This window comes from Notamacropus eugenii, chromosome 2 (genome assembly GCF_028372415.1).
Source record: "Notamacropus eugenii isolate mMacEug1 chromosome 2, mMacEug1.pri_v2, whole genome shotgun sequence".
NCBI lineage: Eukaryota > Metazoa > Chordata > Mammalia > Diprotodontia > Macropodidae > Notamacropus > Notamacropus eugenii.
In genome coordinates this window covers 114763156-114786856 of record NC_092873.1, presented here as the reverse complement: position 1 = coordinate 114786856, position 23701 = coordinate 114763156, and the positions used below count along the sequence as shown (strand labels likewise).

General features: G+C 35.9%; 1 protein-coding gene across 1 annotated transcript; it reads left to right on the top strand.

Annotated features, from left to right (window-relative positions):
- The first annotated feature begins 332 nt into the window (after nt 1–332).
- LOC140522805 (cysteine-rich venom protein-like) lies at nt 333–23677 on the top strand. The gene is made up of 7 exons (XM_072638055.1): nt 333–392; nt 1859–1978; nt 11883–11973; nt 13925–14070; nt 15346–15440; nt 16300–16388; nt 23441–23677. The coding sequence occupies exons 1-7, from the start codon at nt 333–335 to the stop codon at nt 23566–23568; spliced, it is 729 nt and encodes a 242-aa protein (XP_072494156.1). The 3' UTR covers nt 23569–23677.
- Nucleotides 23678–23701: the final 24 nt, after the last annotated feature.

Below are 23701 nucleotides of genomic sequence, written 5' to 3'. Positions count from 1 at the left end.
TAAAAAATATCCTTCAGAAATAGGTAGATAAAAATGGGCTGGAGTCTTAAAAGATGGAAAGTATATACTGTAGTTTTGCAAAAAGGAAAGATAGAAATCATTTTAGCAGCACTCCTTGTACCAGTAGTAGAAGTGTAGCAAATGGCAAAGAAGTCTGTAAGGATAAATATGAAGAGCTCAAATCTAAAGAGAAAATTCTGAATGCATAGTCAAGAGGCTTAGCTTAATGGCCTGAATAGCTGGATTCTCAAAAGGCAAGTGATGTTTCAAAGGGACCCTTGAGGTCAAACAGATATCTGAAGTAAAAGAAACTGTTCTTTCCCCTTTCAGGGATGGGTTCGCTCTTTGTATTGATGTTTTTGGCTACTGTGACCCATCAATCTACAGGACTGGTAAGGAACTCAAATATTTCTAACTTTAAAGACCCAGCCCTAACTTCAATGTAGGGTGAGCAGAGTGAATGGAAATTCACAATATGAGGAATTCTTATTAAAAAAAAAGCTCTTCACCAGGAATCCTTAGAGGATCCCATTATTAATGCCATTATGAGAATATGGAATCAGAACAAAGCTAAGAACTAATGAATGGAACCAGAAAAAGTGAGATATTGAATATTTTGACATGAAATGAGTGGCATATAAATTGTAAATTTCAAAATGGTACTAAAGACAGTAAGACCTTGTATAGAAATGGTTAGAGAGCCAGGCTTCCAGAGAGTTAGGAAAATCTGAGTTCAAGATCTGCCTCTGAGACATACTGGCTATTTGACCACGACCAAGTCACTTAACCTCTCAGTGTTCCAGTTTCTATACCAGGAATTCTCCACACCACTGACTCAACAAGCAATTATTACGTAAATAACTATGTAAAAACAAGATATTCAAAGTGTCTCAAAAGTTCTAATGTAGTTTTTTATCTATTAAAGCTTACAACTTTTGGGAAACCCTGTATAGAGAATAAATTAGAAATAATCAACAGAGGCATTAGCCTTAGCGGGTAATTGGGATAGGATTATTGTTGTAAATGGGATTATTGCTGGAACTGGAAGGAAGCCAGGAAAATAGGAGACAGAAATAAAGATGAAGAGAATTATTGGTAGGGGAGTAACAAATAAAAATGCCTAGAGTCAAGATGTAGAGTATTTTGTTTGAGGAACAACAAAGAGGCCAGTATCTCTGGCTTATAAAGTACATGGTATTAGGTGCAAGTGAATTGGAAAGGTTGGAAGGAAACTAGGTTATGAAAAGCTTTGAATGCTACACAAGAAGGAGGTGGAAGTGATAGAGAGACATTTGAGTTACTTTAATACAGAGAGATGACATGGTCAGAAACATGCTTTTAGGAAGATTAATTTGTCAGCCAATAAAATCCGAGATTCAAACTAAAAATTTAAAGAATGACAAAAATATTTTCATGAATATTATTTTTAAGCTAAGAACTCAGATGCTTTTTATAAGCATAGCACCAAGTATTTTAGTCCTCCAGGAAGACCTATGTCTGAGGGCATCAATTATCCTGATTCCTGTCCAACACTACTCCTAAAGTAGAGATTTTTTTTAAACTGGAGTCCATGGGTTCCCAAGTAGTTCAAAAACAGATTTCATGGGGTCTATGAACTTTGATCTGGAAAAATACATAATTATTTCAATATAATTTGTTTCCTCTGCAATCCTAATGTATTTATTTTATGCATTTAAAATCATTATCTGAAAGGGTTCCATAGGTTTTACCAGAGTGTCAACTCTATGACAGCGCTAGATTGTTAGTGAACACCACAACTAACAACTTTAAGGACTGAGATGAACACAAAGGACAATACAGCAAGTAACAAATTTATCTTTGTATAATTTTCTATCAGAATTCCACACTTTATAGCAATTTGTCCACTATGGAAAGAGAAGTGCAAAAGAAGATCGTTGAACACCATAATAGTATAAGAAGATCAGTGATCCCAATGGCTAGCAATATGCTGAAAGTGGTAAGTCATACAGAGAGAGGGAAATATGGGAAAATTTTAAAAGTAATCCCATATCAAAAGGCAGGCAACATGTTCTTTCTGCTTAAAACATAGATAGATGGATAGATAGAGATAGGTAGATAGATGGATAGAAAGATAGACAGATGGACAGACAGATAAAGAGATAGATAGATATTTACACAGATAGAGATAGAAATGTAACTAGTATGATTTAGGAAGTGGTCCATAGCCCATAGTTTTGTGACCAAGTATCTGTCCCTGGTCCTATTCTGTTTAACATTCTTATAAATTATTTAGACGAGTCTATCAATCAAGAAGCATTTATTAAGCATATACTTTGTGATAAATGCTGGGGAAACAAAAAGGAGAGGCAGAAACTTTCCCTGATTTCAACCCAATGGGGATGAGGACATAGCACAATTAAGAGATCTGAAAATGAAACGAATCTATAACAGAGGTACGTGAGGGAATAGAGAGGATAGTTAATATACTGGATAAACAGAACCCAAATCCATAATGGCAATGATAGACTAGAATATTGAGCCAAGTCTAATAAATTAAATTTAAAGGAGAATAATAGAAAGATCTACCCAACTATGCAAGAAGAGAATGGGAGGTGGGAGAGGAAAGAATGGCTGGAAATCAATTCATGTTTAAAAAAAAGTCTTCTGGTTTTAGTAGACTGAAAGCTTGATATTAGTCAACAGGATGACAAGGTAAACAAAAAGAGCTTTAACTGCATTCACAGAGGCAAAGTATTCAGAGTGACATGAGTATCTTACTCATTGGGCTTTGCCCTGCTCAGCCCATATCAGACCATACTGTATTCGTTTCTGCTACCATGTTTTTGGGAAATACATTGACAAGTTGGAATGCATTTAGAAGAGTATAATGAGGATGCCTAAGGGACTAGAGATTATGCCTTCAACAGAAGGAAATGGAATTTTATTTAGGAGTGACATATAACTATCTTTAAATCTTTGAAGTATTATTATGTAGAAAAGGTATTTAATTTACCCAGGAAGATATTGTTATCATAATCACCAGTGTTCATCAGCTAAAAATGCCATGTCCAGTTGTTATCTCAATTTTTCCCTAACAGTACAGCTTCAGAGATGTAATAGAGACAGTGAGGGCCAATTTTTAAATTTTCAGTGTGATTATTCCATTTCAGTAAACAGTAAATGAGAATATAAATCAGAAATTGATCTCTTGTTCTGATGATTGCCTAGACTTAACAAAACAATAAAGAAAATGCTAATAATTCAGATTAAACTTAAAAGCATGTCATGCATTTTCAGACAGTAACTTGTTAAACACTTGCCAGCACACCAATGAGTAGAAAGTAGGTTAAGTGGCTCTTAGAAGCAAGGGGTAGAAAAGTAGGGAGAAGCTCTTCTAGTTCTAAAAATTATGATTGGATACTCCCCAATAAAATGGTCTCAATAACCCATGTATCTGTAGACTCATCATAAAATGGTGAGATATTTGGAGCCAAAAAAACTTGAGTTCAAATCCTAATTCAGCTACTTACTACCTATACAACACTGGAGAAGTCATTTAACTTTTCTGGGTCTCACTTTCTTCCACTATTAAAAGTATTGACTTAGACTGAATACCTCCCAGCTCTAAATCTATGATTACATTTTCCCGTAATTCCCTAGAATACGAATAGAAAGTTCAAGGAGGGGAATTATGGTGTGAAATTCTTCCCATCATAAGTACTAACATATATATGACTCTCTCCATGGTCCTGGATATGACTCTAAATAAATATGACACCTTTAAGGTATACACCAATCCTAAATCCAGACAATGGATACCCATTCAATGCCCTGGGCTGGCTAGCACTGCTGCCAAAGAATTTACTCTTTCTCCTCTTCAGACCTCTGATTCTTCATCTAGAAAATGAGATGAAGCAGATAAAGTTATTATATGAAGCAGGTCTATAGCAGATGAAGTGTTAGGTCCTTAACTACTCTATATTTTAACATATCAATGGATCCACTCTCATTGATTATTTCCCTGTCCCCATCCCCATGACAAAAATGAAACTTATCCTGTGTGACTTTTGTGCATTCCCTTATAACAATCCTATACCACTATTACTAAACAGATCACTCAGGTAGAATTAGACTATCTCAAAAGTATAGTGGAAAATTTATGTACCAATCTAGTAAGATTATGTTAATTTTAACACTTTTCCAGGAGTAATGAGTAGACTACTGCCATGGAAATTCTTTTTGCCTTGGTTTCACTCAGAACCCTAGGGAGATAGTCTAGTTATTTTTTCCCTCATGTTATTCTAATCTGAATATGCATGTACAGGATATTTTGAGATCTAATAAATAGTGTCCCTTGGGATGCCAAGATCATCATTCTGACATAATATGTATACAATATGTGAGAATTTTTTTAACTGAAATTCCCTTACAGAAATAAGGACCCAGTACTTTCTTTCCTCATGCTACATGAAAGTCTGTTTTCAATAACAAATATTTCAAGGTATAGGCATCTAAGTCAATGATATTGATAGAGATTAATCAAAAGGAGAAGCATAGGAATTTCAGCTCCTGTAGGCTTACAGTTTAAGAAGAAAATTAGCAAGGACAGGATAAAAAGAACACTGAATTAGAAATCAGAGAACACAGTTTTAGTCCTAATCCTACCATTAATGAAGTATATGATCTTAGAGAAGTCACTTAACTTCTCTGGTCTTTCATTTCCTCATCTGTAAAATGAAGGAGTCAAATCAAATGGCTTCTGAAGCTCCTTCCAGCACTAAACCTGGAAGATCCTTTCATACTCTAAATCTATAGTTTTATATGAGTATTCAGTTTTATGATCTTTAAGGTCTACTTCTCAACTATCTCCATATTATGCTGCCTAAATTCTATCCATCATCTTCACTGCCTATGTCTCCCATGGACTCTGCACCTGAGAAGCCAATGATTCTAAGCACTAGGAAAACAAAGACAGTCTCTTGTTCTTCCTGCATGACAGCCTACCTCCTTTCCTAATAACATATTTCCTTATTGATATCCCCAATACAAATTTTTCTGCCTACATCATCGTTAGAAATAATGAATGGAGGATGCAGAGGATTCTGGGAAGATGGTAAAGTAGGTCAGAAAATTCCAAGCTCTCAAGATTTCCCCCCACAAAACAACTAAATTAGCACCTTAGGGCAAAAAAAAACCATATGAGTGAAGATAAATAAGAATAGGGGCACAACCAGGGTCTTCCTGGGATGATTTTAGAAAATCAGAAGAAAAATCCCAAGAAGAGATTAGGTCCCTGTGAAGAGTAAACCTTTCCAGACTAGGTTCCATTTTAACAATAAGCAGCAAGCCCTGGGGTTAGTGGGTTTGAGAGGCTGCCTCAGCCCCAGTCACAGGAACTTTTACACCAGGATAGTGAGGGTTATTGGGTATTTGAGCCCAGGAAGATTGAGGGAACCTCTGCTGATAAGGAATGCCAAACCCAGCTGTGCTGGGAAGAGTTGGGGGGGAGTGAGGAACTGGGGAGAAGGAAAAAGTACATGCCTACTGAATACAGAAGCAATAGGGCAGAAAGCCTCTGACTGCGGGCACTTAGAGGAGATTGGAAGTTTGACTTTGGTTCTAGGCTAGAGTGCAAAACTGAAGATCTGGGGCAGGATACATCATTTTCAATAACCCAGAGCTAGAGGAGATTACAACAATTATGCTATTACCATGAAAAAATGCACAAGAAAAGGACAAAGAATTCAATCACAGGAAGCTATTGTGGGAAGAGAGGTGGCCTGGGTTCATCTTCAGAAGATGATACTGAAGTAAAGAAACCCCCAAAGAGTAATATCAAATGATTACCTACCCATAAAGAAGTCATAGAAGATATTTAAAAAGACTCTAAAAATCAAATGACAGAGATGGGGGAAAAGCTTTAAAAAAAAATAAAAATAATTCAAGAAAAACAAGAGGGTTATGAAAGAAAAGTCAACCAATTAGAAAGGGAGATCCAGAATCTTAAGGAAGAAAATGACACCTTGAAAATTAAAATTGGGGAGAGTAGAGCAAAGATGATGGAGTAGGGGCAGGGACCTACTAGATCTCTCCCCCCAAACCCCTCAAAAAACCTATAAAAATGACTCTAAACTAATTCTAGAGCATCAGAAGCCACAAAACAAAAAACCGAAGCAAATTTCCAGTCTAAGACAATCTGGAAGATCGAAAAGAAAGGTCTAGCAAACTGGACTGGGAGCAGAGTACAGCTCAGGATGGGCCATGCCAACACAGATGGAGCTGAAGCAGGCTTGGGGGATTGAATTTTTGGCAGTTGCTGTGGTTTCCAGACTTCTCAACCCACAAATGCCAAAGACAGCTTCACAGGTCAATGGGAAAGATCTCTCACATACCTGAGAGGGGAGCATGGTCTAGCCCCAGTCCCAGCCCCATCCCTGGCCCCTGCCTCAGATTAGCAACAACTACTGCTGAAGCTGAGGCTGCTTCTGGAGTGCTCCATTTAACAAAGAACTCAAAAGTCAAATAACTAGATGACTGGCTGCCTCTGGAGCCCTCCACTTAACAAAGAGTTCAAAAGTCAAGTAATTGACTGGGAAAATGAGCAAACGGGGCCCAAAAAACCAGACCATAGATTCTTACTTTCTCAGTGAAGAAGTATTTTCTTCTGCTATTGGTGAAAAAGAAGATTAAAACATACAACCAGAAGAAAGCAGCAAAGTCAAAGCATCTCCATCCAAAACCTCAAAGAAAAATGTGAATTGACCTCAGGCCATGGAAGAGCTCAAAAAGAATTTTGTAAATCAAGTAACAGAAGTAGAGGAAAAATTGGGAAGAGAAATGAGAGCAGTGCAAGAAAATTGTGAAAAACAAATCAATAGCTTGCTAAAGGAAACCCAAAAAATGCTGAAGAAAATAACCACTTTAAAACTAGACTAACTCAAATGGCAAAAAAAGTTCAAAAAGCCAACGAAGAGAAGAATACCTTAAAAAGCAGAATGGGCCAAATGGAAAGAGATGTCCAAAAGCTCACTGAAGAAAATAATTCCTTAAAAATTTGAATGGAGAAAATGGAAGCTAATGATTTTATGAGAAATCAAGAAATTATCAAATAAAACCAAAAGAATGAAAAAAAATACAAGACAGTGTGAAGTATCTCATTGGAGACACAACTGACCTGGAAAATGGATCCAGGAAAGATAATTTCAAAATTATTGGACTAACTGAAAGTCATGATCAAAAAAAGATCCTAGACATCATCTTTCAAGAAATTATCAAGGAAAACTGCCTGGATATTTGAGAAACAGAGGGTAAAATAGAAATGAAAAAGATTCATCAATCACCTCCTGAAAGAGATTCCAAAATGAAAACTCCTAGGAATATTGTAGCCAAATTTCAGAATTCCCAAGTCAAGGAGAAAATATTACAAGAAACCAGAAAGAAACAAGTCAAGTATTGTGGAAATACAATCAGGATAACATAAAATTTAGCAGCTTCTACACTAAGGGATCAGAGGGCTTGGAAGATGATATTTCAGAGGTCAAAGGAGTTAGGACTAAAACCAAGAATCACCTACCCAGCAAAAGTGAATATAATACTTCAGGGGAAAAAATGGAACTTCAGTGAAATAGAAGCATTTCTTCTAAATAAAAGTATTCTTGTTGAAAAGAACAGAGGAAATTTGACTTTCAAATAAAAGAATCAAGAAATATGAAAACGTTAACAGGAAAGACAAACCATAAGAGTCTTATTAAAGTTGAGCTGTTTACATTCCTTCATGGGAAAATGATATTTGTAATTCATAACATCTTTCTCAATATTAGGATAGCTGGAGGGAATATGTGTGTATGTACACACACATGCACACACATACCCACATATACATATGTGTGTATATGTGTATGTACCTGTGTGTATTGAGAGAGAGAGGGCACAGAGTGAGCTGAATATGAAGGAATGATATCTAAAAAACAAAATTAAGTGTTTAGAAGAATGTACTAAGAGAAAGAGAAAGAGAGAGATAGAATGTAATAAATCATCTCACATAAAAGAGGCAAGAAAGAGCTTCTCCAACAGAGGGAAAGAAGGGAAAGTTGAGAGGGAATAAGTGAGCCTTCCTTTCATTGGATTTGACTTCAGGAGGGAATAATATACACACTCAATTGGACATGGAAGTTTATCTTATCCTACAGGAAAGCAGGAAGGAAGGGGATAAGAGGGAGCAGATAATAGAAGAGATGGCAGATTGGGGGAATGGATAGTCAGAAGCAATCACTTTGGTAGAGGGACAGGTCAAAGAAGAGAACAGAATAAATGGAGAGTGGGACAGGAGAGAGGAAAATAGAATTCATCTTTCTGTTATGACAGTGTTTTGCATGACTACACATATATAATCTATATTGAATTGCTTGCCTTCTCAATAAGGGTGGGTGGGAAGGGGGCAAAGGAGAGAATGTGAAACTCAAAGTTTTAAAAATGAATGTTAAAACTTGTTTTTACATGCAACTAGGAAATAAAATATATAGTCAATGGAGTATAGAAATCTATCTTGCCTAACAGGAAAATAGAAGGGAAGGGGATGGGAGGAGTGAAAGAAGGGAGGGCAGATTGGAGGGAAGAGTAATCAGAATATATGCTGTCCTGGGATGGGGGAATGGGGAGATGGGGAGAAAACTTGAAATTCATTTTTTTTGTTGAAGTTCATGTTAAAAAACTGAAAATAAATAAATTTTTTTTTAAAAAAAAGAAAACAAAAGAAAATTAGAATTGGGCAATGTGAAAGCAGCAAAAGTAAGAGATCAACAAATAATTAAACAAAACTTGAATAATGAAAAATAGAAGAGAAAATGAAATATCTTTTAAGAAAAACAACAGATTTGAAGGATAGATCAAGGAGAGAAAATATAAAAATAATAAGACTAACTGAAAGTTACGATCAAAGAAAGAATCTTGATACAATAATACAAGAAATAATTAAAGAAAATTGTCCTGAAGAATTAGAATAAGGGGGAAAGTAGAAATAGAAAAAATCCATTGATCACCACTTTAAAAAGATGCTATGAGGAAAACTCATAAAAATCATATTCAAATTTGGAAATCCCTAGCTCAAGGTTAAAATATTAAGACATCAAGATTAAAGCAATTTAAATATGATTATGCCACAATTAGAATCACACAATACCTAGCAGCAGAAAAATCGGAGGACTACAGGTCTTAGAACACAATATGTGGAAGAGCAAAAGAACTGGGGTTCCAGCCAAAAATATCATACCCTGCAAAGCTAAGTATTATCCCAAATGGGAAAAAATGGATATTTGATAAATTTTCAGACTTTCAAGACTTTGTTTATAAAAATCTTGAACTGAATAGGAGACTTTACATACAAGAACCCAGAGAAATATAAGATATATCCTAAAGACTAATTATAAGGGATTCATAAAGACAGACTGTTTACTTTTTACATATGTAAAATGTATGTCTAAGATTCTTATTAATAATTGGGTAGCTCATAAAAAAGATTGGGGTAAACCTGAGTATAATGTGAATTTAAAAAATAAAACCATTTAGAAAAAGTTAAAAATTATTTTATATAAACAAGGTGCAAAAGGAAGAATCAATACAGAGGAATTAAGTGGGGGAGGAGGGCTGGTAGTTCTGGTAGCCAACTTTCATTGGGAATGAGTTTAAGAAGGAACAATCCATACATATTTAGAAGAATATGAAAGTCTTCTAACTTCAGAAGAAATAAAACAGTAGAGGCACAGGGGGGAGAGGAGGACAAGAGAGGGATCTTTAGAGGGAAGAATGAGACAAGAGGTAAAAGGGAGTATAGAAAGGTGTTTAGATTTATGGGAATGGGAGGATAGAAGAAGGATCTTTGGAAGTGGTAGGCAAGTAATAGGAGGGCAAGGTAGAGGGTAGAAGTAAAGTAGATGAGGCAGGAAGAAGAGGAAGCAAGAGGTATGCATAAACATAAAAACAAAGATCAGGGGTAGAATCTGTTTGGGAAAGTATATGTCTATAAATATACGTATATATGTGTATGTATATATGTGTAGCTATAGAGAAATGTATCTGAACTTTATTGTAGACTTCTGGGAGGTGGGGGAGGGGAAAAAGAACAAAGTAAAAAGTACACAGCCAAGAACAAAAGAAAACTCACAAGGAAGCAAAGATGGACAACTCTCAAAACATATTATTTATCATACAGACTTTCTTGAAATGAAAATTTATTGTTACACATTTTGAATCCTCTCTTATGTTCTGCTATGCATATGACATGTTTTTTTCTTTCTTACTTTTCATTTAAATTCTAATATTTAAATTTTTGATACCTTTTTGTTTCTTTTCTCTATTCTGTATTTGTGTTCTGTCCTTTGAGTCTAAAATATTTTTTGAAGATTTTGTAAAAAGAAATATCTTGAACCTTTACTTCACTGCTAGGCACATACCCAAAGGAGGTCAATGATAAAAAGAAAATTTTTATTTTATTTGTCTAAATATTTCTAAATTTTTATGTATAAAATATGTCTAAAATTTTATTTGTCTAAATATCTATAGCTAAATTTTTTATAGTAGCAAAAAAAGAGGAAACCAAGTAGATGTTTATTGATCAGGGAATGCTTAAATGAGGTGTGGTACACACATCTATGGAATATTACTTTACCATAATAAATAACAAATATGATGAATAAAGAGAAATATGGTAAGATTTATACAAACTGATACAAAGTGAAGTAAGTAGAACCAGGAAAACAATATGTACAATGACTATGGTATAAATAATAGACTAAGTAGTAAGTATAGAGCCATAATTCAAACCATAATTCACAGGGTCCTTGACTCTAAATTCAGTATTCTTTCAGATAAGTTTGTTTACAAATGGCAAAGTATATTTTCCATATGGTCAGACAAGCAGTCAGTAATTGAGCATTTATGTGCCAGGCACTATATCTTAAATTCCTGTCTTTTTTCCTTAAAACTAAAAGGGCAGTCCAATGGCATCCTAGGGTCAAGGTCACTGATTCTGCTTCTGCAGGCAAGACAATTCAATGAGTGTTCTGCAGTGATTGGATATCAACAAGTTTGTATCTGTTCTTATGATTTTTACCAGTCCCCTGGTTAAGGAGTAACACTCCCTTCCCTTACCATCTATAGCCAAAAGAAATAAATCACAAAAGTTGACTATCAGCAGGTCCAAGAGGAACACTATCTTCCCATTCACCCTAGGGGAAGAACTTACGAAAAAACTGATGGTTCTCATCCACTGGTGCTTATTGTCCTGTCAGCTCGGTCAAAATAAGATTTTCTGGTATATTAACAATTGATTTGGGTTGTGAGTCTAGCATGGCTATCTGACAAGTCCATGGGATCCATAGGATACCACTCCAGCAAATGAAGGAAATATACTTCCATTCTTCCCAGAGTCAATTGCTGGATCACAGAATCTTAGCACTGGAAAGAGTCTTAGAGACCATCTAGTCAAATTCTTTGATTTTCCAGATAAGGAAATGAAGGCTCAGATAATATTTGTAACCCGCATAGTGTTGCACAAATACACATGTAACAAAGTACATATAGACATATGTCTACATATACATATGTTTATATAGCATTTTGCTTGAAAAGAGCTTGACACACCCTCTTTCATGTTCTTTTCATTAACAGTTCTGTAAAATACAAAATACATTATTATTACCATAGTTGCAAGTTACATGTGCAGGATGAAAATCTCAGTCTCACGTTTCTAAGCTACTGGCAATACATAGCAAGAGTAATGGAACAGTCTGGAGATATGTGGATCAATTGGAAGGGTTGTTGCCTTAGTTCAAGCATGAAAGTTAAGAGATGATTCAATTTCTTGAATAAAAAAATGTAAAATAAAATGTCCTTTTTTCACTAAGGAATGGAGTAATGAAGCTTCTTCAAATGCTCAAAAATGGGCAAATCTATGCAATGTGAGAAACAGTGGAATTTCTAGTAGATCCATTGATGGTGAGTAAAGATTTACAGAACATATACTCAGAATTTAAGAATGTTTTTAAAAGAGAATTTTAATGGTAGTAAGATGACCAGAACTTTACTCCAGGGTGCTGAAATTTAGCAGGAACTGACAACTTTTGTAACCTTTTAGAAGGTTAAAAAAACCCCTGAATTTAGTACCTGATAAACAAGAATAATCAGCTAAAATGGGAAGCAACCAGAAAGCACTATCTGCTACATCCTGACTAAATTCTTCCTTGACCCATAAAGCCACCAGTACACACATTTACTCATAGAGGCTTTTCCACTGATTTTTGCAGTAACATTTTAGTCAGTCAATCCATAAGCATTTACTAAGAAACTACTATATACCAGACACTATACTCAGCTCTGGGGATACAAAGAAAGGTTAAAGATAGTCCCTGCCCTCACAATCTAATGGGAGGAAGATATCACATATGTGAAAGAATGGAAAGCAGAGGGAGAGCAAGAGAGGGATAATCAGAATAGGGGCATGATGAAGTCTTACAGGCAGGTGAGAAATTATGAGATGGCTACCCTGGGTCCCCTCCTTAAAGATAGGAATCTAGACTTCTAACATCCATCTTCCACCCTCTGCAATCACCAATAAAATTATGGGACTAGATTCTCCTCCCAAATATTCTAGATGCTAAGTACTGGGAGAGCTACAAAGATATAAAAGACATAGTTCCTGTCCTTGTAAGCTAGTAGGCATAGTTAAGACATATACACCAATATAGTACAAGTTAGCATTTCAGTACCTAAGAGGAGAATAAATTGTTATGAGATCAACTAAAGGAAGGAACTTCAAGCTTGGAACATGGGGGTACAGAGAAAGAAATTATGGAAGACTAAATGGGAGAGATAGTATATAAGGTAAGTCTAAAACAATGTGTTAGCTGTTAAGCAGAAATGGTTGGGAAATAACAGTCTGAAGAACAGACAGCATGGGTCATTTGAGGGCCTGTGAACAACCCAGGCCTATCTTCATATGTTCATATTCAGTGCTTACCTCTGAGTTTCTTATACTTTCTATTAAGAATCATAGAGCTTTAGAGCTCCAAAAGACCTCATAGAGACAACCTTGTTCTACCTCTTGGTACAATCAGGAGAAGGCAAGCATTCTTGGACAGCACATTTGGCTCTGTAGCTAGAGGATTTTGGTTTGAGATCCTGCTTTAGACACTAACTGCCTATGTGGTAATACTTGGACAACTTACATCACCTCCTTGAGCAATGATATCTTCATCTGTCAAATGAAAGAATTGGCAAAGATAGCTTTTTTTGCTGTCCTTCCCAGCTCTAGATCTGAACATGCTAGGGAATAACTCTCAGAGTTTCTACTCCTAATAGTTCTAGGCTAATATAAATTTCACTTTCTGGTTTGCCCCAAAATATAAGTTCCATCAAAATAAGTCTACTGTAGAAAATTAACTGATAGAATAGTGGTCTGAAAGTCAAACAGACTGAAAATGTATAATTTGCCTTCAGGTTGCAGGGTATCCACTTGAAGAAACATTTATAAGGCAGGATATTGTTCTTTTCATTTTTATATGTAATTCACAAATGTAGATATAGCAGAAATGTAAATACAGGTTGGCAACTATCTTTCCACATAACTCTGTATGGTACTTATTAAATACTATTATTGCACCTATTTTACAGAGAAGGAAATTGAGACCCAGAGGTCAAATAACAAAACTAGGAAGTATTTCAGCAGTTTTTCAACCCAGGTTCTTCCCAGATTCAAGTCATATCCTTTCCAAAGCATCAAAAGTACATCTCTTACTGATGTAAAAATTATGATGCATCCAGGGAATGTGATTAGTTCAACTTTAAATGGTAACCCTAGGGCAAATACACACTCATTTTGCTTTGTTTCTGGTTCTTATCTTGTACTCTCAGTACAATTAGAAAATCTGAACTATTTCTCTCTTCTCAGGTACATCATATGGTGAAAACATGTTTGGATCAAGCATTCCTGTCTCCTGGGATGATGTCATCCTTGCTTGGGAACTAGAGAAAAATAATTTTATTTATGGAGCAGGGGCCATCAATGAAAATCTCACTTTTCTTGCTTACACTCAGGTATGATTATAGCACTGTGACCTTCCATTGATTATCGAACAATAGAATTTATCACTCAACATAGAGCTTTGAACTTAGTAGGCTGTTCACCCGAGTTCAAATCCTACCTCTGAAATTTATCACCTCTGTGACCTTGAGAATATCGTTTAGCTTCTCTGGACTTCTGTTTGCTCATCTGTCAATGAAAGAGTTGAGCTAAATGGCCTTTGAGATCACTTCCACTTCTAGATCAATGGTCTTACGATCCTTTGTCTTAGGAATTGTAAACTCCTTTGTAGCAGGGAATGTCTTTTGCCTCTTTTTGTATCTCCTTTGCTTAACACAGTGCTGGCACATAGTAAGTGCCTAATAAATGTTTATTGATTAGTTGATCTATTGAAATACATAGAGAAGATCACATTGATAGAGAAGGAATGGAATGGTTACCGTTTATACTGTTATGAGGCCATTTTAATTTTTAAATTATTTTTAAATATTTTTAATATTTAAAGTAAGTTAATTTAAATATCTAAAAATCTAAGTGAGAGACCATATGGAATGGGTAGAAGAACTGGTTACAGAGCTGGGTTTATGTCCTACCTCATACACATTCTGACTATATAACCCTGGCCAAGTAAGTTAATGTCTCAATATTCTAGGCCTTTCTCCAAGACTCTAAGTTACAAAGAAAGTGCTGACCTGCAATAGTGTAGGAAGTCCCCTCAGCTGGGATTTCCCTGTACCACTGAAATCATAAGTATAGTCCCTCATGGAGGCAGTAAAGAATGAAAAGCCTACCTGGGGACTGAGTGACCACAGTGAGACAATCCTGGAACTAAGAGAGACAATCAAATGAGAAATTATCAGAATCCACTTAATTCCATCCAACAAACATTTATAAAGTACCTATTGTGTATAATATACTATTTGGCTACATTTTGAAAATATAGCGATAAATAAAGTTGAGGTCTTATTCTCTAAATATCTCCAATCTAAGGAAGTGAGGGGAGGGGTAAGGATAAGTACAAAACAAACCCTGATATACGAGAGACACTAAAAAAGGAGAGATCTAGATAAAGTGCTAAAAGAAACCAGGAGTCAGCATTTACTTTCATGTTGTATGAGAAGGGGAAGGTTGGAAGTTGAGAGGTAAGGGAAGACTGTAGAGAGGAAAGGGATGGGAAAAATGTATCCAATAAATAGGGGTCATTTAAGCAACTAGGTTAAAGCACATCCTGCTAATTATCATGAGCAATATGGATTGTGAACAATTCATCTTTATTTTTTAACCTATAGATGATCTGGTATAGCACTTATAAAATTGGCTGTGGTTTTGCCCAGTGCCCAAACAATGTATATCAGTTCCTTTACACGTGCCAGTACTGTCCAGAGTAAGTATGGTTGTCATTTATGATTGATCTTTACCAATACTCCACACTCTACACATGTTCTTCTTACAGCAAGGTGAAATCTTATTCTGAGGTGAAGACAGAAACCACTAAGGTGCTTTCAGACTTAGACATAGGCTTCCAAAGGGATTGGCCTCATAGAATCATCTATGTTGCCTCGACCATAAGGCCTAAACAACATGTGACTCATTCTTTCTGTAGGTACCAGACACTACAGTAGGGTCCAAAGTGAGTTAGGAGTTAAATATACTTGAAACAAAGTACCTTCAATTCTTGTGTGCTAATAAAAAAAAAAAGTGTGAAGGTTTAGCAGTACCAGATCTTAAACTATATTACAAAGTTGTAATTATTAAGACTATCAGGTAACGGCTAAGAAATAGAAAGGCAGATAACTGGAACAGAGTAGACATACAATTTACGCAGCAAGTAAGTATAGTAATAGTGTATTTGACAATTCTAAAGTCTTAAGTCACTTAACTTCTCTAGGTTTATTTCCTCATCTGTAGAATGAAGATGATAGCAATATATGCATACTCTACTTCTTAAGACTTCTGTGAAAATCAAATGAGATAATATATTTCAAAATCTATATTATTATAATTCATGCCTTTTATCATATTTTCTCATATTTTTGCCTTGTGCCATATTTTCTCCTGACAGTCTTCTGTCTTATTTTTTTAATGTGAAAATGAATTCTTCAACGACTAAATACGGCACCTTTACTGACAAATTCAGTCAGAATTTTATATACAATTTAGAGCGCTTTTTATGAGAATTCAACCTCTACGGGGGCTGTACTTTGGTAAACTTACTCTTTTAAAATACTTCTTTTGCCAAGCAGAGGGAATGACATCAATTCAATAACAACACCCTACAAGAAAGGTGACAGATGCGCTGATTGCCTTCATTCTTGCGAAAATGGACTTTGTAGTAAGTTTAGGGGAAAAAATACATTCTCTTTATTTCTTTCTTTCCCTTGATGTGTGTGTGTGTGTGTGTGTGTGTATGTGTGTTTCAGAGAGAGAGAGAGAGAGAGAGAGAGAGAGAGAGATTACTAAAGTTTTCCATCAATGCTTCATCATGATATACAAATGACCTTGGGTTCTTGAAAACAATGCCATCTTGAAAGCAGAGTGTATCAATTGGGAGGTGCTTCGAGAACAAGTCTGTTAATGAACTATGTAAGGGAGGGGATTTCTCACTGAGACCTTCAATTTGTGTAAAGGCATGATGTTTGAATATCTAAATAAGATACTCTGTTTTCTGACATACTTTAATCAGGTTGGATCAATGGAAACATTTTATAATTAGTTGTAAAAGTCAGTCACACTCCCTAGGCCCATATAGAAAAACAGCAAGTCAGTCCAGGTTTGGACCAGTCACTGAGGATCATTTGGCTAAGTTTAAAAAGGCTTCATCACCAGCCTCTGGGGATCTGAGTCTGTGAATGGAGCACAGATAGCAATGAAATCAGTATCATGAAACTTTATCTCACATATACATATACCCCATGCCTGAGATCTTCACCTAACTTACCTGTATTTTGGATATGAGGAGGGAGAATCTAACAGAACATGGCAGTTATCTGAAAACTTCCTGTTCACATATGTAATGTGCCAAATCTAATTCAGAGGCATTCATCGTGTTAGAAGTGAGCCCATCTAACAAGCCTCCAACAGTGAGAAACATGCTCACCTTAAACAAAGAACAATACTTCTTGTGAAATCAGGAAAACCTTTATTAATTTTTATGTCCATTAACCTCCCTAGTAACACATTCAGAGTACAGCAACACATTCAGAAAGTTGGGGCTTCTTATACTATTTTCCAAACTTTGGATCTTCAGCGATACCAAACCCCAATCATGTGACTTTATGTTCTCCTCTCTGACAGGCTTTTCCTCACACAGCTCATTGAGCCTTCACGTTAGTTTCTGACCTCTAACCTGTCCATGCTAGGTCACAGCCCTTATCACCTAGAACTGTGGAAAACAGAACGTCCTTGTTTCCCACAATCATATCATAGTATTTATGTTTGTAATAATGGTTAGAAGTTAGGACTGTTTAGCTGAAGGGGAAAACTAGCTATGTCTTCCTGGCTGTCAGTCTTGTATAGAGAGAGCTACTCTTTCCCATTCACGTCTTTCAGTTTCCACAACTTTACCCTTGTTCAGTGTCCTCATTCCACCCTCACCCCTAGTTAAGAGGCAATAGGAAGTAAATTCCCTCTAGCTACTGCATCAGAGATGCTTTCTTCCATTTTTAATTCCAAGATTCCCCCCACCAAAAAACTGCTGGATCATCCTCTCCTGGACACTCTAGATTCACTTAATCTTTTCTCAGCAGTGGGGGCACTATAAAAATATGTGCCAACAAAATTTATTTTATTTGGCTCAAGCCCTTAGTAAGGAAAAATCCAGTGAAAATCCCAGAAAGAGATTCTCTTTCTCTGTGGGTTTGTCCTTGAATCACCATGGCCTCCTTACTCACCTCCTGTTAATCCCCCAAGGACACACATACAATGAACAATAGTTTAGAGAAATCTGTTTCTTTTAAAGACACAAGGTACATCCAGGAAGCAAAAATACTCTTCAAAAAGAATGAGAAATGAAATATAAACTCATCTTGAGAGCCAGAATGAGCTAAAGGAAGGGAAGGAAGTAAGGCATTTCAATGGTTTCCTTCTCCACATCAAAAGCAGACACAATCATTTTCTATTGGGTCCAGGTTACACCTTATTATTCAACAACTATCTTTCTTCCTATCATCTCATCCATATTTAACACCTCCCCCTCTGCTTCCACTTTGTCAAACTCTCAGAATTTTCAATACACCTCCTCCCTTTTTCTGAGTAAGTCTCTCTCAATGTCCCCTAATGAATTTTTTTTAAAACTTTCTTAGAATAGACTCTAGTTCTCAGCCTTCACATCTCCATACGTTCAAACTTTTGGAATCAAACAAAAGACCTAAAGCCCTTAAATTACATTCCAGTGCCCTTAAATTGGCCCAAGAAATCCTGAGCACTTCATAATTGAATATGCTGAGACCACTATGAAGCTGCTTTTCCTGTTTCATACTGTAGTATCCTCAAGTTTTTCTGACCTCTTCCTAGTTCTGTTTTGAGAAGAAATTCTTATATTTTATTCTCATTAAAATATTATAAATAGCACTTTATTAAACCAGGCAGTAATCATAAACTGATAATTACATTAAAATTATTATTAGGAAAAGATTGTCTTCCATATTTTCCATCTTTCCTGTCGATACCTTTTCTTTCTTTCTTTGTTTATTTTTTTAACATTCTTTTCTTTTTAAATTTTGAATTCCAAATTCTTTTCCTCCCTCCCACCTCTCCCCCACCCACTGAGGAGGCAAACAATATAACATCAATTATAGATGTGAAATCATGCAAAACGTATCCATATTAGCCATATTTCAAGAAAAATGAAGTGAAAAAGTTATACTTGAATTTGTACTTAGAGATCAACAGTTCTCTCTCTGGAGGTGGATAGCAATTTTCATTATGAGTACTTTGGAATTGTCTTGGAACATTGTATTGTTCGCAGCTACTCTGGATAACCTTTCAAGCACACAAACACACATAAAGTCTAAGGCAGTATCACATCATTGAGAAACTTTTTGCTAGTATGTTATGCTCTAATAATGCCATCCAACAAATATTTATTGAACATTCTATGTAATGGAACCTTGTACATAAAGATTTATGTTAACTGTTAAAATACATAGAGACAGCCTGATATAATGGATAGACTGCTGGATACAGCATCAGAAAGACCTTGTTTCAAGTTGACCTCCAACAAAATCTGTTTCTATGACCTAGACAAATCAGAGCCCAAGGCAACACTTCAAGACTATAAATTGAAGAGCACATACAGGTCTGCGTTGGTAGAGAAAGTTCCTCACCAGGAGCTTTCTAACCCAGTGGTTAGAGTGTGATTTTTTTAATATAGCATACCTTTAGAGAAAATCATGGAAGGAATGCATTAATTTCATTCTGAACTACACCTATGACTATGTCTGACCACTGATTCTATGGCATGCCTGCCTGTGCAGAAGAATCACAGTTTCGTAACAATCCCTTCTGTGCCTTCTGGCATTTAGCTCTATCCAGTACAGTGACTTTGCGAGGAAGGAATCAGACTAACTGAGTTTTCGGTTATTTGGTTACTCAGTTAGTTAAACATTTGATCTGTTACCCTCATCATGCTGACTGACAATGAAGCAACAAGCATATATTAAGCATTACCATTCTGCTAGGCTCTAGGGATACAAATACATGGATCAATCAATCCCTGCTCTCAATGAGTTTACATTCTATTAAGGGAGACAACACGAATGTACATAGGCATATACAGATTGCTCTTCTTACACGGCTTCAGAAGTGGGTTCGTTCAAAGAACTGCAGAATCATAACATCTCAAAGGTGAAAGGGATCTCAGATACCATCTACCAATCTATATATGAAAAAGATTCCCATTCCCCTTCACAACATAACCAGTAAGTGCCAATATGGCCTTTGTTTAAAGACTTCTGGTGAAGGGAAACCCTTTGTTTTCCAAGACAATCCATTTCACTTTTGGAGAGCTCTCATTTTTAAGAAGTATGAAAGTATTTTCTTTCTTACAACTTCCACTTATTGCTTTTAGTTCTGCCCTCTAGGGTTAAGGCAGGAAGGGAAAAAAGGAAAGGAAATAAGCATTTATATAATGCCTACTATGTACCAGGTAAGAGCTTTAAACATGTCAATTCATTTGACCCTCACAACAACCCTGTAAGACAGGCATTTTTATTATCCCTATTTTAGAGTTAGAAAAATTGAGACATATAGAGGTTAAGTATTACAGATGACACAAAATTAGATTGATAAATCATTGGATGACAAGACAAAAAAAAAAATCTTTAAGGGCCCAAGGCAACACAGCCAATTATGAGGCTGGATTTGAATTCAGTTCTTCTAGACTCAACTCTCCATCCACTTGTGCCATCTAACTGCATCCAGAAGAGTAAGACCTGCTCCATGTAACAGTCTTTCAGCTACTTGAAGAAAGCTATTCTGTTCCCATTGTCTTCACTTCTCTGGGTTAAACAAGCTGTGATCCTCACAGGACATGATCTTAAGGCCTTTTACTCTCCTGGTTGTCTTGTTCTGGATGTTCTCCAGCTTACTAAAGTTTTCCCAAAATATTTTGCATAGAACTACATTCCTTATTCTAAATGTAGTCTTACCAGGACAGAACAGAGAACTATCATTTCTTTCCTTCTGGACATGATGCCTGTCAATTTAGTATGTGATCATATTAACATGTTCCACATCACAGTTTGTTGATCTATATTGAGTTTACCATTTCCCAAGATCTTTTTATTAGAAAAAAAGGGCTATTTGGGGCATGATTTCATGTCTTGTACTTGTGACAATTTCTGAACCCATGTGTAAGACTATACATTAATCCCTATTAAATTTCATCTTATTGCAGTCAGTCAGGTGTTATTACCCATAAAGATCTTTTTTTATCTTGTCATTCAGTGAGTTATCTATCCCTTCCAATTTTGTGTCATTTGTAAATTTAGTTAACACATCATCTATGTCTTCATCCTAGTAAGTAATAAAAAAAATGTTAAACAGCAGGCCAAGTAAAGATCCCTGAAGCTCTTTACTAGAGACTTCTCTCCAAGTTTACATAAATAAGACAGAGAGAGAGAGAGAGAGAGAGAGAGAGAGAGAGAGAGAGAGAGAGAGAGAGAGAGAGAGAGAGAGAAAGAGAGAGAGAGAGAGGGAGACAGAGACGGAGACAGAGACAGAGACAGAAAGAGAGAGAAATTTTCTGGTTTTCCTTCAAGTCCCAGCTAAAAATCCCATCTTTTTCAAGTTTTTTTTCCTAAACCCCATCAAGTGCCTTCCCTCCATTTATTATCTCCAATTTATCCCATATCACACATGCAATATATGTGTATATTATATGTGTATATATGTCATGTGTGTCATGTATAGATATAGATACACCTTGTTTGTACATAGTTGCTTTTATGTTATCTCCTCCATGGCTGTGAGCTGCTTACAGATAGAGACAGTCTCTGCCTTTTCTTTGTATCCACAATGCCTGGAACATGATAGGTTCTTGATAAATATTTCTTGAGTTTACTAAGAGTTCATTGTGTGCCAGGAACTAGGCTAAGAAATGGGGAGATACAAATATAAAGAAAAATACCACACAAATTTCTACCCTTTAGGGACTTACAATCAAATGGGAAAAGATTACGTATAAAGGAGAACTGAACATAAAGGGTATGTTGTAGTGGTCTGGACCCCAGCAAAATAAGGCAAAAGTTAACCTATAAGAGCCAAGAGACCTGGAATATCTAACAGTCAACCACTGAATCCCTCCCATTAGAATTAGTTCCCAGTTTCTCTCTGCTGTAGGACTAATTATCCCCTTTTAGAGCCAAGATGTAAGCTATGACTATGTAATACCACTCTGTTTCTGTTTCTGTCCAGGTGATCCATACTATACTTTTAATTATAATATTATTTCTGTTTCTATCTATATTGATCTTTATTGAAATATTAAGAAAATCTATGACTAAAGTCAATCATTCCATTTTGCTTTCTCACCCGGTAGTAGGAAACCTGCAGCCTTGAGGTCACATGTGGAGCTCTAGGACCTCAAGTGTGGCCCTTTGACTGAATCCAAATTTCACAGATCAAATATGGGACTCAGTCAAAAGGTCACTCCCAAGGACCTAGAAGACCACATGTGACCTTGAGGTTGCAGATTCTCTTCCCTTGTCCTAACCTTTTCCATATTTTTATAGAACTGAAATATAGTGAATATATACAGTGAGTATATAAAGTGAATGTCAAGACAACTTTGGAACAGAAAATTAATCTAAAGGAGGTCTGAGGGCTGTAGAAAAGATCCAAGGTAGTCTCATCTTTGCCTTGGAGGCAAGGGTGCTTTAAGGTTTGCAAAACAATTTACATGCAACATCTCATTATCAAATTATATGTTGATTATATATGAATCTAGGATCTTTTTCTTTTTAGCTTCACATTGTTTGCCACACATTCCCTCTCTCCATGCCTTTGTTTTGTTTAGGATCTTTTTCTTTTTAGCTTCACATTGTTTGCCACACATTCCCTCTCTCCATGCCTTTGTTTTGTTTGTGTCTCATGCTTGGAATACATTCCTTCACATTCTCGACTTCATAGAATACCACACTTCTGTTAAAGCTGACCTCAAATTCTATCTTCTGCATAAAGGTTTTCCTGACAAGCCATACCTCCCCTCCACCCCATCCAACCCAGTTGCTAGTGTCTTCCCTCTCTAAAATACCTTATATTTATTTATTATGCACACACTTTTATGCAAATATGTACAAATATCCTCTAATCAACGAAAATCATGAGGTCAGAGACTAATGAATTTTTGGTTTTGCAACCCCAGACCCCAGCACATATTAGACACTAAATAAATCCTTATTGATGGATTGAGTGAGTATAAACCACATTGGTAAATACTACACTTGTAATATATAATTTTTATGGTACATACATTATATACTTTATAGATCTCTGATTTTGCAAGTGTCTTCAACAATTGCTATGACCAAAAAATACTTGAACCAAAGAAATCACCTGCTTTTCAGAGAGTCTTTCTGGCTTTGTGGGTCTACAGTATACTACACAGCATTTGAGATTTCAGGGTTACTTCCATATCACAGGAAGATTCCAGGTAGATATTTTAATATTATATAAAAAGAGCTTGGCATAGGAGATGGAGAAAAGTTTGAACTTGTTGACTGGGTACTGCATGAACTAGATCTTATTATATATTCTTTCCTTTAGAAAAAAAGGCCTATTTTCTTCTTTTATTTCTCCTAAAAAAAATCCATTTAAAACATTTTTGAAATCTATATGATGAATCTATCTTGTATTTTATATTTCCTTCTTTCTGCTTCACTTCAGCCAATCCTTGTCACTATGTCGATGAATATTCAAATTGCCAAATGATGAAAGATGAGCTTGCCTGTGACTTCACATATGTCAAGCATCACTGCAAAGCTTCATGCAAGTGTACCAGTGAAATACATTAGAGTTAGTTCCCAGTTTCTCTCTGCTGTAGGACTGATTATCCCCTTTTAGAGCCAAGATGTAAGCTATGACTATGTAATACCACTCTCATTGTATTACAAGTGTGTATAATTCCAGGTAAAACTATAATAAACT